A 22,789-nucleotide genomic window follows, 5' to 3' on the forward strand; every position below is an offset into this window, starting at 1 on the left:
ACAACAACAGCAAAGTAAAGAGATCCTGTAGCACCTCTGAGACTCACTGAAAGAAAGGAGTTGGCAGCAGGAGCTTTCCTAGACTCCAGTCTACTTCCTCAGATTCATTTCGATATAATAATAATAATAATAATAACCATGATAATGTAAAGAGATCTTGTAGCACCTCTGAGACTCACTGAAAGAAAGGAGTTGGCAGCATGAGATCGATGCATCTGAGGAAGGAGGCTGAAGTCTAGCAAAGCTCCTGCTGCCAACTTCTGTCGTTCAATGAGTTCCAAAGGTGCTCCAAGAAGATCTGTGTAAATACTGATTCCTGAGACTAACACGGCTATGTCTTTGAACTCAACAACAGCAACAAAGGCTGGCTTCTGACTCCATGGAGACAGGGGCCTCCTTCCTTCCTCCTCCATCCTGGGCCTCTCTAATCGCCCCTGAAGTGGCTCCCATCCAGACCAAGGCGCCAGCGTTAGGCCTCTCTCTCCTCTGGCTGCTCTCTCTGAGGGGCGTCACTAGAGGCGGACGAGGCCGCAAAGAGCCACCGCGGTCGCCATAGCAGCGGGGCCCAGCGCCTACCGCCAGCCAGGCCCAGCCTTGGCCTGCCCCGGCCTTTCCTGGCTGCCCTGCCCCACCCCGCCCCGCCCTGCCCTGGGAGCCGGGCCCTGAGGATGGGAGTCAGGATAGAGGACGGCGACGGCGGCGGCGGGAGGAACAGGAGGAGGAGGAGCCCAGGTAGGAGAACCACGCGCCGTCCTCCTTTTCCAGGACGCGTCCTCCATGCTCCATTCCCGCCTTCTGCCCAGGAGGGATTCCCCAAAACCGCCCTCCATACTGAGCATGGCCCGTCTATTTCTCTCTCTTGTGGGAGAGTTTCAGCTAAGCTTTTATTTACTTTCTAAATAAATACTTTAGTTCATTTAGTTTACTTATTTTCTCAGCTTTTATTTCAGGGGGGCCAGACGCCGCCTCCTCCTCCTTTTTCCAGGACAGGACCTCCTCCATCTCCACCTTGGCGTCCTCCAAAGCGTCCTCCCTTTGGAGCAGGGCAAGATAGAAGCCCTCTGGGCGGGGATGCCTAGTGGCTTCCTGCTTCCTAATATTATGAGTGCTTCTTTTTTAGCTTTTATTTGGTAAGGTCACACATATTTTGCCCTACATTTGTCCTCCTTTGAGGGTTTATGAGGACACTTGGTCACCCTGTGTGTGTGTGTGTGTGTGTGTGTTTTGGGGGAGGTTGTAGTTCTGCTGTGGTGCCACAACAAACTACAATTCCCAGAATTCCATAGCCTTGAGCCAGAGACATTAAAAGCGGTGTCGAACCGCATTATTTCTCCAGTGTGGAGAAGGCAGCCTAGGCTTCTCTCATCTCTCTCTGCATTCTAGAACATTCCATTCCCAGGGACTTTGGACAGAGGAGAACGTTCTAGAACGCGCCTGCCTTAGCCAACCAGGAGCGTGGGAGATTCCCAGCATGCACTTCTCTCCATCACAGTTCTTGCAGAGAGAGAGTTGAGGAGACTGGCTGCTCCTCATCTCTTCTTAGGAAGGCTCCATTGCTTTATGGTGGTTTCCCTTCAAGGCATTTGCAACCCCAAGGAGACCCTCTCCTTCATGGAGAGTTGCTATCCTCTGAGGCTGAGAGAGCATGACTCACCCAAGGTCACCCAGTGGGTTCCCATGGCCGAGCTGGGAGTCAAACCCGGGTCTCCAGAGCCATAGTCCGACAATCAAACCATTACACCACACTGGCTCTCTACCTGTGTGCGTGTGTGTTGTTGTTGTTCTAGCTTTTAGAGGCTGGATGGCCATCTGTCGGGTGCTTTGATTGGGAGTTCCTGCATGGCAGGGGGGTTGGACTGGATGGCTCTTGTGGTCTCTTCCAACCTTATGATTCTTTGTGTGTGTGTGTGTTCAGAGTCATTCCCAATTTAAGGCAACCCTAAGGCGTTTAAAAAAAAACCTATTGTGGGTGTTCTTTTTGGTAAGATTGGTTCAGGTTTTTTTGCCATTGCCTTCTTCCGCTGAGGCTGAGAGAGTGTGACTTGCCCAAGGTCACCCAGTAGGTTCCCATAGCCAAGCTGGGAATCAAACCCTGGTCTCTCCAGAGTCCTAGTCCAGCTTTCATACCACAATCCCACACTGGCTGCTTACCTGTGTGTTGTGTGACTTCAAAGTCATTCTCAATTTAAGGCAACCCTAAGACATTAAAAACCCCTATCATGGGGTTTTCTTGGTAAGATTGGTTCAGAGGTTTGCCGTTGTCATTGCCATTGCCTGAAGCTGAGAGAGTGTGACTTGCCCAGGATCAACCTATGGGGTTTCATGGACGAACTGGGAATGAAATCCTGGTCTCCAGGGTCCTAGTCCAGCACTCAAACTACTATACCACACTGGCGTTTGTGTCATGTGCCTTCAAAGTTGTTCCCAGCTTAAGGCAACTCTGGAGTTTATCACAACTGGGGCTGATTTCAACATTAAAGAGAGATTAAAGCATGCGTTTAAAGCATCCTGCAAATGAGGCAGAAATGGCGAGTCACTGTGAACGATTATCACACGCCATTGCGCAAGTAAAACAGTATCGGGAATGCATTGTCACTGAAATCCCGAAAGTAAAAAGATGTGTGTTAATGCTTCTTTGTGGCCACTTTAATGACGGGTTTTGTGCAGCATCGTGTGAAATCATTACAAGTAATTACGCAATTTTTTCAGGATATTCATGGGATACAGTCCCAATCTCCTTCATGTGATAAACTCTTCTAGGGCATGAAAAGCCCGTATTATGGGGTTTTCTTGGCAAGATTGGTTCAGAAGTTTGCCATTGCCTGAGGCTGAGAGAGTGTGACTTGCCCAAGATCACTCAGTGGGGTTTCATGGCTGAGCAGGGAATTGAACCCTGGTCTGCGGAGTCATAGCCCCACATTCAAACCACTACTCCGCAATGAAGGACGAAGTCAAGTGTTCCATAGATTTGTTTCAGATTTTGCTGGTATTTCCTCTGTTGTTGATTTTGGTCCAAAACATTGTACCTGGGAATTGTAGTTTATTGGGGCACCAGAGCTCTCTGGCAGAGAAAGGTAAATGTCTCACAAAAGTGCAGTTCCCAGAATTGCCTAGGATTGAGCTAAGGCAGTTAAAGCAGTCTCAAACTGGATTACTTCTGCAGTGTGTTTTGGACCTTTATTTGGTTAAGGAAAACCCCATTTGTTTTTTGCTGGTGGTTTTGTTATTTGTAGTACTGTGCACTCTTGTATTTATCTTGCAGGTTTTTTGTTGTTATAGGCCACTGCTGACACACATTTGTCGAAGAACTGCTTAGAGGTGGATGAATCAAATTGTAGGGGATAAATTCTGCAAAATTATGTGTGGACTTGTATTCCCCAAAGTTTATTGTTCTTTTCCCAAATGCAAATAAACCTGAAATAAACTTGTATTTTGGCCTCCACTACAGATGCCTGGTTAGTCTCAAACACAAATCAAACTAAGGATATTCTTTCACTAGCAACACTGCCCTTTTATTTTGATGTATTCTGTTTGATAATGAAACGGTACGAAAGCTCTCCTGTAGAAATTGTCTCAAGTTTATTGTAACACAAACTAAAGGAGGTTATGCACACAAGGAGAACGCCCAAACCTTTGTGGTAGAGCAGTGGTTTTGTATAAGGTATTTCCAGTTGAAAGATTCACAGTATGGCTGTATTTCGCTTCTTCTTTGGTGCGCTATCAGACAAGAGTAGAAGATAATAGATTAGACTAGTCTAGAATGAGTTAGATTTACTAAATTGGTATAATGCAGGTGTGTATGTTCATATAACATGTGTGTGGCCAGACCATCTTTCTGCAGTGCTATGAGTAAAGGTGCCTCCCATCTGCACATCATAGATAAATATTTGCTATGTTTAAGCTGTATGCAGACATGATATCATATTTGGTGATGGAGAAGGCTTTTGTTTTAATTCTTTCAGTATGTGGCTCTGTCATGTAATTGAGTTAATTGTACATTCTGCTTGTAAAGTGGGCTGGAATATGTTTATATGAAGGGAAAATTGAAATCGTAAAAGAGCTCCCATACCTAGGATCAAACACTGATCAGAATGGGGGCTGCAGTCAAGAAATAAGAAGACTAGGAATGAGGAGGGCAGTTATGAAAGGATTGGAAAAGATCCTAAAATGTAAAAATATAAAACTGAGCATGAAAGTTAGAATCATACAAGCCACTGTTTTCCCTTTTACCAAGTATGGATGCAAGAACTGGAAAGTGAGGAAGGTGGAAAGGAGGAAAATCAATTAATTTGAGATGTGGTGGTGAAGAAAAGTGCTGAGGATACCGTGGACACTCAAAAAGACAAACAAATGGGTCCTAGAGCAGATCGACCCTGAAATCTCCCTAGAAATCAGGATGATGAAGTTGAGGCTGTCATATTTTGGTCACCTCATGAGAAAAAACGATTCATTGGAAAAGACAATAATGCTAGGAAAAGTGGAGGGAACTAGAAAGAGAGGAAGGGTGCATGCTAGATGGATGGACTCTTTCAAGGAGGTCACAGGTATAAAGTTACAGGACCAAAGCAGGAAAATAGGGAGTCTTGGATATGTCTCATCCACAGGGTCCCCATGAGTCGGGATCAACGCAAGGGCAGTTAACAACATGAATTGGTGGCTGCAAGTCCCCTGAGGACTTAATGATGTCCGCATGAATTTCATAGCATTTTCTTGGGCAAAGAATACTCAGAGATGCTTTGCCACAGCCCTCCTCTGAAATGCACCTGATTCTGTCCAATATTGGAAGCTAAGCAAGACCAGGCCTGGTTTGTACTTGGAAGGGGGACTGCCATGGAATAGTAGCTGCTGTAGGCTATATTTCACACGAAAAGAAGTATACAGACACATTCACATTATATACACACACACACATGCAGGGACGTAGCCAAGGGGCAGAGTCCATGGGGTCCAGAGCCCCCTTCCATTAGATACAGTGAATGGTGCATGCTGCTGCGCCGCTGTGCCCAAACCTCATAATGGTGGCACTTAGTCTGGACCCCCCCTTCCCCAAATCCTGTCTACATCCCTGACACACAGATGGGTTCCTACACTACAAAAAAGAGCAATTCAATACATTTCAGCAAATTTTTTATCCAAAACTAACAATATGCACATGTGAAAGGGAACAACCAGATCAGGTAAGCCTTGCATGAGTAAACAAAAACTTTTTCAACCTTCTAGAGATCCCCTGAAAGGGTCTTTCAAAATGTATCCAGAGACATTTTTTCCACCACCCTCCACCTTTCTTATGATTTCTGTTTTGGTAGCCAAATTTATAATCTATGCTCTTTAAAAAACATATTGTGGGTTGCTTGGTAAGGCAGACTAATCTGTTCCCCTCCTTTTACATTTAATGCATGCTTAAAAAAGGATTCTGTCAGGAACTGCTGTTTGCTTTCCCTATTTTGGGCAGACACACACAGCTTCAGTAGGATTGGCTAGAGTAAAAGCCTCATTTTTCCCACCTTAAACTTCATTGCATTGTTTACTGCAGACATGCTGCTGCAACCTGGCACTGAAAATCTGTTTCTCCAGTCCTCCTTCACCATGCTCCCAATGCTGATGCTGTTAAAAATCTTACAGAGGATGAGGAAAGGGAGGCTAAGCAGGCATATAAAGACTTTTAAAAGGGAGATGATTGTATAGTATTTGGGAGCTTGTTGTATATAATAGGTGTGAGGTGCTAATATGTACAAATATGAGTGCTGAATCCAAGGCCCGAGACAGACGGGCCGAAAGGGGCATGGCTGCGGTGATACTAGGGTTCCCCTAGTATGTAATAGCGGCATCCCATCTGCACAGCCACCACCATTTTCACGTAACGGTCGCATAGCATCCACATGTCATGGTGCATCCATTAAGTCACGAGTGCGCCATTAGTGCACTAATAACATAACCCGGGCGCCGGTAAAAGAACCAAAAAAAAAACCACCGGGTTCTTTTAACTCCGGATGGACGTTGGCAGTGTAGCGGCTGCAGCATCCCTCCGGAGTTAAAATGGGTGCCTGCAGACCGTTGTTTTTGGGCGGTCTGTACCTGGCCCAACTTTTCTTTGTCCATGAAACAGCCCATATCATTCACAGTGAAATGTGGAACTAAGCTTCCAGCTGCCAATTCTTTTATGGTCCAGCTTCTCTCTTCTGCTGACTTCAGCAAGGGGGACTCAATTTATACTTCACAGTCAGCAGGATCATCTGAATGGGTCAGAGAATGAAGCAAGATACTGAGCCCTGTATTCACTTTGCAGTTGAATTTTCAAGCCCTTTTAGCTTAAGTAAGTTTGCAAAATTTTAACTTCAGTCTGTAGTTTCATCGGTGGGGGAATTATTCATCAGGCAAAAAACTGACATATACTCAGGCACCTCTGTACCTATTAAAACTAGCCACAAAGCAAAGTTGACTTTTGCAGCAGGGAATGAAACCTTGTGTTTTGGACACTGTCTTGGACTTTGAGTGTTAGTGCACTTTTGTGCCTTGGTCCCAACAACTGGTAGGCCTCCTCTGTTGCAGTTGTCACTTCTGTGCCCTTTGAGGAAGAGAAAAGCAGCCAGTATTTTAATTACCTTCTCCATTGCCATCCCCTTTTCCTTACCTGTTGTGATAGATTGTAAGCCTGATAGTGTGTGTGTGTGCACTTTCAAATTACCTTTCGACATAAAGTTTTCCTAAACTAAGAATACCGCACTTGGCATTTGTTGGTGGACTCCCATCCAAATGCTAATCAGGTATAACCCTGCTTAGCTTCCAAGACCATACAGAATCTGATGCCTTTATAGTATTTAAGCCTGATAACTGTCAAATTAACAATTTTAAAACTTCTCTGGGAGTGTTTTGGCTGAAGAGTGGAGTATTAATGCTCTAAATAATACTGGTTGGCCAACCATTAGAATTATTGAAGAGTTTTATGTGAGTTGGATAGCTGGGTTGCGGTCATGAAGATTTTTATCATCTGTAATTTTAATGGATGGAATTGTTTAATCCTTTTTAAGGGGGGGAATTGTATTTTTTTAAAAGTTTGTACACTTCTTTGATTGTGGAAACAAAAAGCGGGATATAAATTTATTATTATTATTATGACGTTTGGTTCTCATTTTTCAATTCATGTTAATGCTACCATTTAGCAAGTCACCAGAGAACTGCAGGATGAGTGAAGGAGATGGAAGGCACAAATACCTGTAAATATATTTATTCTCTTTCAGTCTATCATTTTTATGCTGGGTATAGACTAAGAGAAACCTGTTTGTCCAGCTGTGGCCTTCTTTTAGCCAATTTTTGGAGTAGAAGTAATTTTAAAATCTAGCCTTTGAAGAGACTGGTGTCTGATATTTCCACGGTGCTAGTTTTCTAAAGAAATAGCCAAGTAAGTTTCTTGCAGCATAAAAAAGAGGAAGGAAGGGAAAGTGGGGAAAAGGAAAAAAGAACTGTGGCAGCATCTTCAAGACTAACTAAATTTTCAAGGGGCTGAGCAAGATGATACAGGTCTTACAGATCTTTATAGTAGTCAGTTAGTGTTAATAACTGAAAGCAAGAAATATGCTTATCAAAAGTTAGTTTCCCAGGGTTCAAAATTATGAAACTGATTAGATTACCTTGGATGAGTCACACACTCTCAGCCCTAGAAAGCCCTGTGATAGGTTTGCCTTAGAGTCTCCGTAAGTCGAAAATGATTTGAAGGCATACAACAACAACAGCAACAACCTATTCAGAAGATTCCTGCATGAAACAATAAGCGCACAATAAAACAACCCACGTTGTTATAAATTCTTGTCAAAGTCCTGCCCACCAGGAAAAACTACTGTTGTCTCCTTAACTGAAGATGTTTTTACCAGCTTTTTAAGGGCATATAGAGATGAACATCAATGTGGTACAAGCCCCCTAATAAATCCTGCAACTATAAACAGAGAGGCTTTGATCCAGATTCCAACTACGTTAATCAGATTAATGGGACATTTACCAAGAGAATGGTAGAGGTCATTTATGTGAAAGCATGATATGCTAGACCATGGACTTAATGATGACCCCATGAATTTCATAGCATTTAGAGCTTTGTAAATCATGAGCAACCCTGTAACCAGGGTAAATTCAGAAGGACACATGCATGGTGTTATATGCCTATATATCCATGCAGTTTTACCTCTCTCTCTAAATCAGGCCTGTATACTGGAATGAATTCTAGTTTTTCACATGGATGAATTACAAGGATCAGTTGTCTTGCTCCCCCCCCCCTTCAGCTTGTCTTGATCTTTTGCTCATGTTCAAGATTTAACTGATTGGCACATTTGAATCGAAGAAGAAATTTGCCCATTTGTACTGTAAAAGTAATTTGTCATTAGTGTCTTGTCTTCTTATTCAGCCTATGACTTGCCTTCTTTGTGTGACTCTTGTACAGGGGTAGGCAACCATTTTGAGCCGGGGGCCGGGTTGCTGTCCCTCAGACAACTGGGGGGCCGAAGCCAAAAAATAATTAATTAAAAAAAAATTTAAATAAATAAATAAACCGGGACAAATGTAGGACAACATTTTCAAATGGTGGACACTTTTTTTTTTAAAGTGGAGGACACGCAAAAATAATTGCTGATTCTTTTAAAAATGTTAATATAAATGCATGTTTCTGAGGCGTCTATAGACAATTGCCCCCCTTGCCCCTGCGCGCGAGAGGCCAAAGGCCCCGGCAGCAATCGGCGGCAGGACCTGGCTGGGCCAGTCCCAAGGCCTCGCCGGGCCGCATCCGGCCCGCGGGCCGCAGTTTGCCTACCCCTGCTCTTGTACTTTACAGATATTTATCTTGTACAAAATTTGCTTTCTGGTTGAGGTGAGCTTGTAGATATTTCTGTCATGCTGTAGAATGATAAGAGAAACTGGGAGACTGGTAGTTAGATGGCTATATCTCACAATAATGCTTTATTTTTCACACTTGAATTAAAATTGTTTTTAAAATTAAAGGCAGACACTTGAAACCAAGGGATATATTGAAGAGAACTATTGAGCATATTGAAGTAACTACAGTGATCTCTCCACATTTGCCGGGGTTAGGGGCACAGGACCCCTGTGAAAATGGGGAAAACGCAAATAAAGAATTTTTTTTCTACCCGAGAGAACGTATCTCTGGGAACCTCTAGGTCCTCCAGTGCAACTCTGTGGTCTATATCTGCTGGACACTGACCATAAAATTGCACTGGAAGAGTTACAAATGCCTAGTGGAGTGTTCTATCTAGGAATATCTAAGTCCTTCAGTCCAACTTTTGGTAAAAGTTGACCATAGAGTTGCGCTGGAGGATCCAGATATTCCTAGAGATAACATATTAATAAAAACCGTGAATAATCAAATCCGCAAAAGTCAAATCCACAAATGTGGAGGGACAACTGTACAGTCATTTTAGACTAGATACAAAGCCAGATAAAGTAATTTTGCTGCCATAAGCAAAATGCAAAATCTCTTCCCCTGTTCCATATACAGACTGAAAGACTGAAGGAGAAGCCACATGGGATACAGAGCTCTATCTTTTGAACAAGGGGGAGTTTCCACCAATGCCGCCTACCATTTGACGTCTTAGGCAGTTGCCTGAATCTGCCTAATGGTAGGACCCATCCTGACAAGCTCAGAGTGGACAACCACCAGAGTTTAGGGAGCCTCATTGGTCTGCGCAAGGGCCCTTGAAGGTTACCATTCTCTTCTGCTCTCCTACTTCCTTCCCTTCTTGTTTGGCCAACTAAAAATGCAAATTACATTATGCAAGCATTTGAAGCTCATAGGTTTCTTAATGATGAATGGATGTTAAAACATTCAAAATGACTTTTAAAATCTGCAGTTGGTGAGCTTCGGAAGCTTGCGTATTTTGCACCTTTTGGCTCATCTAATAAAATTATCACCGTGATGTGTTTTTTGAATTTTGTTTTGCTGCATGACTAACACTGCTGCCCCGGGATATATATTCTCAGGTACAAGGGTGCTCTCTGTGACCTTCAACAAGATCACTTAATTGAAACTGATAAATCCATCTCCAAAGCCAGGGACCACTGGGTTATTGTTACTGCCTTTTGCCAACTCTGTGATCCTGTCTGCCCAAGTGCTTATTATTAAACTTCTAATGTGGTGGTTGAACTAGCAGCTGTGTTACTTCCTACTGAACTCTTCTAAGTATTAAACTGTACCTTACCCTAGGCCAGTGATGGCGAACCTATGGCACGAGTGCCAAAGGTGGCACTCAGAGCCCTCTCTGTGGGCACATGTGCCAACGCCCCAGCACAGAGTTTGCAAGAGTTTGCTACTAAAAAGTCAGAGGGACATGGCACTTTGCAATAAATAAGTGGGTTTTGGGTTGCAGTTTGGGCACTTGGCCCATAAAAGGTTCACCATCACTGCCCTAGGCATTGTCTGGAAGCTGAAGATACTAACATTATAGATTAGCTTGGCGGTCATGTTGGTGGCTCTGTAGTGAGCCTTCCAGATAGTTTTGCTACACTTCCTTTTAATCTAGGTTGTAAACCACTTTCCAAAGCTGCAGAAGGTGGGATATACATTTTAAAATATTGTGAGAATTGTGTTCGCATTTTGTAATGGAACTGTCTATTAGCTCTGAACCCCAATGTGGTTGGTTGCTTTAAGCAAATCATGTTCTGGTGTTGTGAGGATAAATGCTTAATAACCATGTTTATAGATATTTTGAGCAATCTGGCCAGGGTCAGGGGTGGCGGAAGAAATGGGAATGAATAAGGATTGCCTACAGCATGCTTAGAGAGATACCTAAGAGGAGCAGAAAAGAGAACCTATAAAACTAGAGGACTGATCCATTTTCCTAACACTGTGTGCCAACATGGTATTCGTAGCATTAACACAGACTCAAAAACCAGTGACTACAAGAGTGTTCCATCTATTGAACCAATCACTACAAGGAGAAATTTGTACTTCCTATAGAAAATAACCAAAATTTATATAGACTTACAGCGCATGTACTGGATCCAAAGCAAGAAACAAAAGTTGTGAACATTTTGAAAATCACATTGTAACAGTGCTGAAGATAAATAAAGGGACAATGAAATTAAATTATTTTTAGAGCTTTACCATAAATAGCTCACCTTATATTTTCCAGCACATGACAGTTTTTGCTTTAAAAGAGTAAAAGAACATGTAATCCTCCGTGATAAATGCATTAGTACTCTTTATCTATTTAATGGATTAAAAAGGTTTTCCACAGCACATGTGGCAGAAACTGATACCTGCCTTAATTAAAATCACTGTTTCTCCCATACTATTCCAGTTCTTCTAATTCAAGATTAGTTATACATAAGCAAACTGCAAACACAGCATGGTTATTTTATTGGATTTGTTAAAATATTTCCATCCCATCCAATTTAACCAATTTAAAACAATTTAAATTTTAAAACAGTAATGTGTTCAACCAATCTCTCTTCCTAATGTCAACGAAGCCAGACGTTGTGTTAATGCTCCCTCCAAATGTTCATTATGTTAAATCTTGGTGTATATCAAAATACTGTCTTCTGTAAGATTTACACTGAAATAAAGATAAAACAGAACCTTACAGATTCAATTTTACATAGCTTTTCGTATATCATTCTATTATTATTATTATTATTATTATTATTATTATTATTTCTTACCTGCCTCTCCCTAAGGCTTGAGGTGGGGTACAATAAAGATTAAAATACAATATATACTGAACACATAAGACCATTTAGACACACAAAATACATAAACATAAGATTAAAACAACCATTATAAATTACAATCATCCCATGCTGCCGCCTGTCTCGTCAGGTGAGCAGCATGAGGCCAGATCCAAATACAGTATAGATTTTATTTATGCTGCCTCTTCTAATTCCCTCTCTCCCTTTTCCTATTTTATTTGTGGTCGTCATCATAGGGCTAAAACAGATGTCCTGGATGGAGCGTCTGCTCCAGCACCATTTGTACCAGGGCCGCAGCAACCACACATGCCTGGTCCTGATCCAGGCTGCTGCCTATGCTGCCATAGTCCTGAACTGGACTGCCGGAAGGAGCTGATTCTGTCCTCTCCTTCTTGGCCCAGTTCTTCTTGTTTGGCACTATTTATAGTAAAGCGTCATGTAAATGGCATGCTCCCATGTATCATCTCCTGTGCTTCCCGAACCTCTTCTTTGTAGGACATAGCCCCACTCACACAGGTATGCCTAGAGGCATTCTCAGTAGAAAATATTTCCTTTACCTCACAGACACGAGAATTTGTGCCACTTCTTTTATAAGCTGTAGCTTTAAGAAGAATGGTATCAAAGAAATCCCCAAAGCCTCTGTCAGACACACATATATACTATGTGCTGAATGTACAAAGGCAATTGTTTTCAGTTTTGCACATGAGGAAATAAATGGTCGAGAGAGAAATAATTTCATACTTCATTTCTGGCATATCATGCACATATTTTAATTTGCACTTGTACATAACAGGTGCTCCGGGATGTGGTGGGTTAGTGGTGAAGACACCATTTCTGATGATCGTAAGGTCAGAAAGTTGGCAGTTCAAAGCCCAGGTGCCACGTGATGGGGTGAGCTCCCGTCAATAGTCCCAGCTTCTGCCAATTTAGCAATTTGAAAGCATGTAAAAGTGCAAGTAGATAGGTACTTCGGTAGGAAGGTAACAGCATTCCATGTTCAAAAATCAAAATAGCTAAAAGGTTTATTGTACCTTGAATCAAGCATTGTTCAGAACGGAGGCTGCAACCAAGAGATAAGAAGACCAGGCATGGGATGGGCAGCCATGAAACAGCTAGAGAAGATCCTAAAGAGTAAAGATACACAACTGAGCACTGAAGTTAGAATTGTCCAAGCCATGGTATTCCCTATCACTGTGTATCGATGTGAGAACTGGACAATGAAAAAAGTGGATAAAAAGAAAATAAACTCATTTGAGATATGGTGCTGGAAAAGAGTGCTGAGGATACTGTGGACAGCCAAAAAGACAAACAAATGGGTACCTGAAATACTCCTAGAAGCTAAGGTGATCAAATTGAGGCTGTTGTAATTTGCCCACAACATGAGAAGGCACAACTCATTAAAAAAGAATAATGCTGGGAAAGATTGAGGGCAGAAGAAAGAGGAAGACTGCACACCAGATGGCTAGACTCAATTAAAGAGGTCATTGGCATGAATCTGCAAAACTTAAGCAGAGCAGTGGAAGACTAGGAGACATCTCACCCACAGGGTCACTATGAATTGAGGTCGACTCGAGGGCAAAATAGGATTCATCTGTACATTCACTAAGTTGTTGCATTATATAGAGCAGCCTCTTATTTCTTCGTACAGAAGTCACTGTAGCCTAAAAACACTGTAGCCTAATGGGTAAATGCTTAGAAAGTAATGACTACATCAGTTCCTTAAAGGATCTGTTGAAACTTTCTGGGGAATATTATTTGTTATTTATTTTTATGGAAACTTTCTATATCCCCTCTAGTTTTGGTTTTGTTTATACAAAATGGAACATGGAACAGTTAAAAGCATGTGAAAGAGCCCACACAATGAAGCATCACATATTTTTTTTAAAAAAATAAATTTTGTTAATTAACACTACACAACATACAACTTTTTCATCAATAAAAATAATCAGTAATATATACTATACAATCTAACTTTACATCAATATACTGATTCAACTTAAAACATATTACAGTAAAATGATATTACTTCCAGTTGTATTTGACATATCCATGGTATTTTAATATTACTACTTCCACCATTATTAAACATCAGTCACCCCTCCATCCAACTTACTTTCCACACTTCTCAACCATTCCCTTATTCTCCCCTTCTCCTAACTCCTTCTAACTCCTCATCTTCCCTTCTACTACCTTCTACTAATTTCCCTTCCAAAATCTTTCTCTTAATATCTATTTCCCATCCACTCTTTCCCTTTTCTCCTTCTTCCAAACATTCTTCCTATCGTTTCCCCCTCTTACCCTGCTGTCCATTCTCCTCACTCTTCCTTCACTTCCTACTTTTTCTAATCCCTTTTTCACATTCACCCTTCTAATTCACATTCTCTGATCATCATTCACTTACTTCTACCTTCATTCTACCTTCCTTCTCGTCAGCTACCAGTTTGTTTATTTCTGATCTTCTTGACTTTCTATTACTGTTGTATATATCGAAGCTCATTCTATCTTTACTTCTTTTCTAATTTCAAACTAAACTCTGTTCCAGTTTACTCTTTTTTCCCTTCTCTTGTCTTCTCTTCTTCTCCTTCCCTTCCCTTCTCTTTCTCTTTCCCTCTTAAGTATATTTCTCCCTCTTTCCCCCTTACCTATTTAAGATAAGGTTATAATCAGTGTGGCCTCCCCTCCCATGTTCCTTTTAAATAATTAATTACTGGATTCCATTTTTCAATTGTTGCTGATATTTTGTCTCTTAGCATTTGTGTTAATTTGTCCATTTCTATCACATCATATAATTTCATCAATTAATAGAAGTGAATCTGGGCTTCCATTGTTGTGGTCATACAGTCAGCCTCCATGGATTTTTAGCCATGGATTCAAGCATCCACAGTTTGTATATGAATTTCAGTAGGCAAACCTTGATTTTGCCATTTTATATAAAGATGCCATTTTACTCTGCATTGTATATAATGGGACTTTATGGATTTTTGTATCCATAGGATTTTTGTATCCATGGGGGGTCCTGGAACCAAACCTCAGTGAATAACAAAGGCCCACTGTATAAAAAGGATTTTCATATATTTCTTCTCTAGCTCTCCATCAAACATGCTTAATAGATAAAATTCTGGGTCCATTTACAGCTTAAAATTCAAGATTTTACTTATTGTTTCATTAATGTCTTTCCAGTATATTTTTACTAGCTTATATGATCACCAACAATGGTAAAAGGTTCCAGGTTCCTACTTGCATTTCTAACAAATATTATCTTTATTTTTATACATTTTTGAATTTTTTCCAGGTGTGATATACCAATGAAAGTACATTTTATAAAAAAAAATCCCTTAAATTATTGTGCATTTTGGAGCTTTCAACTAGATACTCTCCCATCTTTTTAATTCTATCATGTGGCCCACATTTTGCACCCAGTGAATCATTCCCTCTTTAACCACTTCTTCCTCTAGATCTGTCTTTAACAAAATTTTGTAAAATTTCCCAATTGTCTTGTGCTGATCTTCACATAAATTTTTTCCAAAATATGTCTTGTAAGGAGCATCTTACCTTTTAAGTACATGTGAGAACATTGGACAGATGGTGTGGAAATACTGCTTTAAGATGAGATTTAGAGAGACAGCAATTTTGCACAATGTTTAGTGGTGAAAGTATGTACCTAAAAGCCTTATAAAAGAAACTTACGGGCAGCATCATGCTGCCCCTTTGTGCGCTGGATTGGGGCCATAGCAACCACATCCTGCAGCCCCAGTCTGGCCTTTTTGCACCAGAAAAAGGGCATCACTTTCGCCGCCTCTACAGCTCTTTACTGCTCCCTCGACGTGTGGCATCTGGTCGCTACACCGCAGGAGTGTTCCCACACTGCCTGCCGTTTGGTAAAAAAAACTCCTTCTATCAGAAGCCCAAATCATGATCTTATATAGCTTGAAACTCAAGGTTAAAGTAATTCGCTATAAAAAAGGCTAACAGGAGTAGAAATGAACATTTCTAGGTGAAAATAAAAGTTATTTGTCTTCATATTCATTTACCGTCCAATCTTATGCAGAGTTAAGCACATTTAATCCCGCTGAAACATAGGCATATACTTTAATATGTGGCTTGAACACATAATAAATGTATTTTTAATCAGTTACTATTCATGATATTCTGTTCTCTTGTCCTCTTGATGTAATAACATTAAATGAAGGTCATGCCATACAATTTGATTAATTTTCCACAAACTCAGGTTTTACACAATAGGTAATCTCAATAAACAGCAGTGGTGTTTAATATGAGCTGTTCTGTATTCTGTTTTCTAGAAGCTGTATTTTTGTTTCCTTCTAACTGTCTGTCTTTTCTTCCTTCCTTCTCTCCTTCCTTCTCCCTTCCTTTTGATGTATTCCAGTGATTGAATACGAAGCCATACCTAGGTATGGCCCAGCGAGCCCATTCAAAGGACATCTAAGTACTAAAAGTAATGGTAGGTGGTTCAATTGATCTGTAAATAATCTGATTTATCAAAAATAGCTTTGCATAAAATGTTCATTATGTTGTCAACTTAAAAGTGATTTGTATTTATGCTTTGTGGTAAGATGGTAGTTTGACTGAGAGTTAAAACCTTTTTGGCTGACCAGCAAACTTACATAAAATCAAGTAACATTATTCAGCACAATAGTGTCAGCTAGTACAGTATATATGTTTACATCAGTGTGCGGTCTTGTTTTTAACTAATTAAGTAGTATATCTTTGTGGAGAAGACAGATGCTGTAACTTGGCTATGTATATTTTAAATACAGTTGTCTTAAAAGACGGATTACTGTAGTTCAACAGTTGTACTTATATACAATAGTGCCTCTGGTACAGAGGAACCTTTCTCAAGGGATTACTAATTAGAAATTAAATATTTGCTTTATGAAAAATTAGCTAGTTTTCTTACCAGGCATTTGCATCTTTCCATTCTTGGTTGGTGTGAAATCTGCTCGCAGCATCCCCACTTCAGCAACTCTACTCCAGAGTGGTCACCTTGACTTCATAATGGGGCTATTCTGGGGTAGCTGTTTTGAGGATCTTACCTTGTTTTCATATGCAGAGATAGGTTTTCTGCCATGGCTGTTAAATGCTAAACATTACATCTCTGAAACATCACTATGATGGCTCTATGATCACTCGCTTCCCTTGCTTATGGCTTGATACCAGAGGAATTGTAGTCTAATGTAAGTGCTCATTTTACTGTTTCCTTATTCAATATGTCAATTTAACTTTTAGATGTGTCCTTGGGTCATGTACTGCAACTTGATGTTGGGCCTTGTGGAGCCAGTAAATCAAATTAATGTTGTTAAAAAATGGGTGAAACTGCAGAGATGGAAGCCAAAGTGCCAATGGCATTTGAACAGTTCTACTGTTGATTTTGTGGACTGTGAAGCAGAGCTGATTACTGTATTGACTTGTTGGTTGGAATCTGGTATATATAATTAGCAACCCTTATAACAGAAATATTAAGGGCCCTGGAGGAAATGTTGCCTAATTTAAGTTAGCTCTGTTTAATCTACCGTACACAGTAAGAAGACGATTTGTTGACGAATTTAGCTAATTAAGTCTCATCATGTTCAGAGCTGAAAACAGCCTTTAATTTATTTAAACACACTGTTAATTCAAAAATCAAAACAAACAGCTTAGCTTAGGTGAGACATATTTATGGCTTTTATGTGAGACATCATTTGACTTTCCATCGAAATTTTTGTTCAGTCCCACACTTGCTAATAATACAGTTGGCCCTCCATTTTCGCGGGGCATCCTTTCCGGACCCCCTCTCATGAAAACGGAGGCTCGCGCATATTCAAACCCCATAGGCTTGAATGGAGTGTGCCCTCTGCACACAGGGGTGCGTCCCATTAAAAATAACGGAGGTCACCCCTCTGTGAATTTTCAAGGTCACGCATCCAAGATCCATGAGTTAAGATGGGCAACTGTATAGCACAATGATGGTGAACCTTTTAGAGGCTGAGTGCCCAAACTGCAACCCAGACCCCACTTATTTATTGCAACGTGCCACGTCTCTCTGGCTTTCTAGTAAGAAACTCTGGCAAACTCTGTGCTAGGACGACAGCATGTGTGCCCACAGAGAGGGCTCTGAGTGCAACCTCTGGCATGCGTGCCATAGGTTCGCCATCACTGGTATAGCATATTCTGTTCCAAGACAATTCTCTCAATCCATCTGAGACTTACAGGATAGCCTCCTATTATAAACGTCCACCTCAGTGATTTTGGACCAAGGTGAAGACCTTGTTTTTATGAGATATTTTATTCTCTCTCTCTCTCTCTCTTTTATAAAAATGTCGTTTGTGGAGTGTACATGTGAAGTGTGTTTGAAGTTTAACTGTGAGCTCCCTTGTACAATTCTAAACTGAGGTGGGAAACTGTCTGGGATAGACACATTTTAAGTCATTAATAAGATGGTTGTTGTTGGCCTTGCCAAGTCCTGTTGCCAGCCTGCAGATACTCAGCCTCACTTATTTATGAAACTAAATAATATTGAAACTATATAATATTGAAAGCTGAAGGTAGATCTCAACATTTCCTCTAAGTTCCTTGGGCATGGTCCTCCATGAATGTCTCCTTGTGTGCAAACCCTGTTGAAGGAATTGAGTATTATGCAAAAGCATAATTATGCAATACTCTTACCGTAGTTGTTCATAATTTTTATTGGTTCTAAGGGGGCTTGTAAAGGACTTCCAGGTGGACTGTGATCTTTTAGACTTTTTCATTGTTTTGCTTTGAAATTTGCACTTGCTTCTGTAAGGGTACATGGCATCTTGTAATAATAATCATATGTGCTTTAATTTTGTAGCTTTCTGCATTGACTCCTCCTCCCGCAGACTAAGTAACCAGTACCTGATCAGGGATCACATGGCTGTCCATTACAATAAAATCCTTTCTGCCAAAGGTAAAAACCTACATATTTACTTTCTGCACAAATATTTATAGTGTTTTTATTTTGGGAATATCAGTGTAGTGTAACGTAGTGGTTAAAATCTTGATTTAAGACCAGGAAGACCTATTTTAAATCTGCACTCACAGGTTGATTTTGAATGGATTATATGATTCTAATTACTGTCTCTTAGACTGCATCTGCACTGCAGAAATAATTCAGTTTGACACCACTCTAACTGCTGTGACTGAATGCTATGAAATTCTTGGATGTGGAGTTTTTTGTGGCACCAGAGCTCTCTGACGGAGAATGCTAAATGTCTCACAAAACTACAACTCCCCAAATTCCATAGTATTGAGCCATGGCAGTTAAAGTGTTGTCAAACTGGATTATTTCTGAAGTGCAGATGCATCTTAGCCAGATTAAACTCCTGCTGGCAGGTTAAGACCTACTTGTTTAGATAGGCTTTTAAAACAGAAAGTTTTTAAGGCATGTGATGGGGTGTTGTTATATTGTTTTAATGTTTTTAAAGCATTTTAATCTTTTTAAAGTGCTTAGCACTGAATTTTTAAAATTATTGTAGTAATTTAATTCTATTTTAATATTCTATTTTTGTATGTTCTTAGCTTTATGGTATCTTTTAATGTTGTAAGCCGCCCCGAGTCCCAGCCCTGGAAGAAGGACGGAATATAAATAAATATCATCATCATCATCTGAATTTTCCGTTCCTTTCCTGTTTTTCCCTCTTTCATTTCACCTTCTACCTGTATAGACTGTTTATGCAAGAATGCAATTTTTCTTTAATCTGTAATTTTTTTAAAAAAAAATGCTGACATTTAAAAGCTGCCATTTTAGAATTAATGGAAAAAATCCAAACACCTAGCCATGCCAATATTCTGAGTATTTGGAATGTTAAATTAAATGAGAAGCTCTAGCATTTGTGTATTTTGAGATACTATTTCCCCCCTAAAATTTAATGTAAAACTAAAAATGCTGGACTGAATACAGCCAATGCTAATATGTCAGTTTGACTATTTTATATAATTAAGCTGCATCATTTGCTACTTTTTGGATCACTGAGCAGATATTCATTCTCCAAAGATGGTACTGTATTCTAATTAATATTTGGCACAAGTGTACAGTATTAGCATTAATTAGTCTGTGTGTTTTTGTGCTGCCTTGCCTTGCATTGACACGCTCCCATTTTCACCATTTGTATATTCATAGTATGCAATTTTTTATATTTAAAAAATACTTCTCATCATTTATTTTAAAAAAGATGTCAGATTTCCCCCTTACATGCAAGAACAAGATGAAAAAAGCATAATTGTCCCATATATGTCTACTTTGAAAAAATCCATTAAGATCTGTGGATCTTACATCTGAGTAATTAGGTACAGAATTGCAACCTAAGCCTTATAGCAATTTAAGCTACATAGTCAGTGTAATGACTAGGCCTCCCATCATTTGAAGACTTCAGTCAGTATATAGAATTCTGGTTTTAAAAATCTTTCATTTCAAATTTCGTTTGTTACAAAAAGCAGTCTACATATTGGATCTGTATTCTATTTCCAGATGTGCATTCATCTTACCTAGAAGGATCCATTTTCATATACACCATTTGAAAAGGTTTCTTTAAAGTTTGCATCCATTTGATAATTAGCATTTTGGTCATTTTTTTACCAAATTAAGTGCAGACTTAGGATCTTACATCCATCAGCATTGGTCTTTCTCACACAAAATTTTGGAATTTTGATAAAGAGCTTGTCTTGTCCCTGGAGCTTAGAGAAGTTACTTTTTCGGACTGCATCTTCAAATCTCCATCTTCCTGCTCTTTGGATGATATATAACCAGAATAGAAGACATTTTTTCCCATGAAGAGCCATTAGCCTACAGCAGGAATGGGCAACTGTGATGGCTTTAAGAGCCACATAGATTTCCAGAAGCGCCAATCAACTGAAAACAAACACAAGTGGCCAGAAGCCAACTTTGGTTTTGAAATAAAAGGTATTTTTTTAGGTGGAAGAGCTGTATCCTATTTGAAATCTGAATTGCCACTCATGAACATTTCCAAAATGGATAATCCACCCTTTTTGCTCAGAAAAGTGCAGTCTAGCAAGTCTGGGGAGATTGAGAGCTGCAAAACCACACTTAAGTGGTGCACATTTTGTTCATCTCAAGCCTATTGAAAAAGTCAGTCAGGAGCTTCAGGTAGTGATGAGAAGATAGGCAGTCAGAGGTGGGCCTGAGAACAATCTGGAAAGAAAGAAGAAGGATTATGCCGAGAGCATCATGAAATTAGGCTAGGATGGCCTAAAACAAGCCTGTAATGGCATTGCATGCAGCAGCTCTTGGAAGGAAGGAGCCAAATGGCAGTTGATCATAAATAAATAGGCCTGATGGAGGGAAGCCTCCCTCTTATCTCCTTTCTTCTCTTTTTGAAGGCCATTCTGACAGGTGATGAGCCAAATGACTATTGGCCTCAGTTGAGCTGACAGAATGGGACATGATGTCTTACCTCCCTCCCTCCTGAAGCAGCCAAGTAAAGTGAAAGCTGATGAAGACAGTTCTAATAGGAAAGGAACCAAATGGCAGTTGGGCCCAACTGGTATTTCTAACCATGATATGTACTTCTCAACTGCTCTGCACATCTGTTTTCCATCCTCATCCCTCAGCAACCTGGAATGTTACCTTTCCCTCAGAGCAGGAGATGAGGAGGGAAATTTAAATTCTGAATAAAGAACCAGAGTCCAGCACTCAGTTAGGTATCTTTATTTAGTCGTCTTATTTATAATGGGCCTCTGGTATCCACTGGGGGTGGCTGGGTGGGTTGGTTCCAGGACCCCTCATGGATAGTAAAATCCGTGGATACTCAAGTACCATTATATAAAATGCTGTAGTAAAATGGCTGTATAACATAGCAAAATCAAAGTTTGCTTTTTGGACTTTTTTCAAGCCATCAATGGTTGAATCTGTGGATGTAGAATCCGTGGATATGGAGGGATGATAGTACTTAGTGCAATTGTTTCTGTGACTGTATTTTTCTGCCCCGGGATTCATGCTGTGAATATTGTGTTATTTTTTATATTCTATCTGGATAATTTGTTTTAACAATTGTATTCTATAGTTTTATATTTATATTACTCTTTCCTTTCCTTGTATGTGTATGTGTGCATCCATATATATATATATGTAATATTTATTTGTAGAGTGTTGTTGTGAAGCTGCGTATGTTAGTGACGCTGGAGGAAAAAACTATTATCATTATTTCTCAGATTGTGGCACTGACCATAGTAAAACCTCTGAGCTTCACCAACATGACTATGTTGTGTGCCTTCAGACCAGGCTCTGACCTTGAAATTAGGGGTAGCGGATCCAAAGCATAGCAGTTCTTTGCTCAGTCGTGGTTATTTTAACTGCTAGTTGGTTAATGCATCTCCATCATAATCATCCTTTTTTAAAAAAACAGTTAAAGATTTTAAATTTTCAGTCTCCATTGTTTTAATTTCTGTCTTTTTTGTACAGTGCTGTCATGAAAGGCAGTATGGAAGTCATAAATAAACACTGCTGTAGATTCCAGATTTGTCTAATTATGATGACTTTGATCTGCATTTTAATGTCTCACTTGGTAACCAGACTGTAAAAGTACCTTATCCTTTCAGATGAGGCTGTTCCATAGGATTAACTGTCATTGGGAACTAGATGCTTTGTATGTCGCAAAGTTCACTATTAGAATATGCTGATGTAGTAATTCTGATCTTCCTTCTTTTTCATGCATCACTAGCCTTGTTCTTTGCAGGTAACATGTACAGGAATATTCATGTCCTGTACTCATTAATGCCTGAAAACAGAACAAACATATTTTATTAACTTTACTATCTTGGAGGATAGCGTTTATGTGCGGTATATATTTGTATGTAGAAAAACACAGAGCTAGTTACAGAGGACACATCTCTGTGATCAAGTTACATTTTCCATAGATATATTGCATGCTTTATTATAACACTTGACCTCTGTAAGAGCCATTTGTGAGTATTTTTAAGTGTCTAATTGGATCAGTTGAAATAACTGTGCTGATTAAAAGAGTAACATGTTTAATAGCATTGACAGGCTGCTTATTTTGTTACCTTCTTTAGTGGCTATTGCAGTGATGGCGAACCTATGGCATGCGTGCCAGAGGTGGCACTCAGAGCC

General features: G+C 40.0%; 1 protein-coding gene across 1 annotated transcript in view; it reads left to right on the forward strand.

Moving 5' to 3' along the window:
- Nucleotides 1-504: 504 nt before the first annotated feature.
- SPATA7 (spermatogenesis associated 7) overlaps nucleotides 505-22,789 on the forward strand; it is an 87,036-nt gene continuing 64,751 nt past the window's right edge. Inside the window, exons 1-3 of the mRNA XM_042460531.1 lie at nucleotides 505-732; nucleotides 16,073-16,147; nucleotides 18,515-18,610. Of these exons, the coding sequence (XP_042316465.1) occupies nucleotides 669-732; nucleotides 16,073-16,147; nucleotides 18,515-18,610 (235 nt within the window). The 5' untranslated portion in view covers nucleotides 505-668. The remainder of the gene's footprint in view (nucleotides 733-16,072; nucleotides 16,148-18,514; nucleotides 18,611-22,789) is intronic.

The sequence above is a fragment of the Sceloporus undulatus genome, chromosome 1 (genome assembly GCF_019175285.1).
Source record: "Sceloporus undulatus isolate JIND9_A2432 ecotype Alabama chromosome 1, SceUnd_v1.1, whole genome shotgun sequence".
Taxonomy (NCBI): Eukaryota; Metazoa; Chordata; class Lepidosauria; order Squamata; family Phrynosomatidae; genus Sceloporus; species Sceloporus undulatus.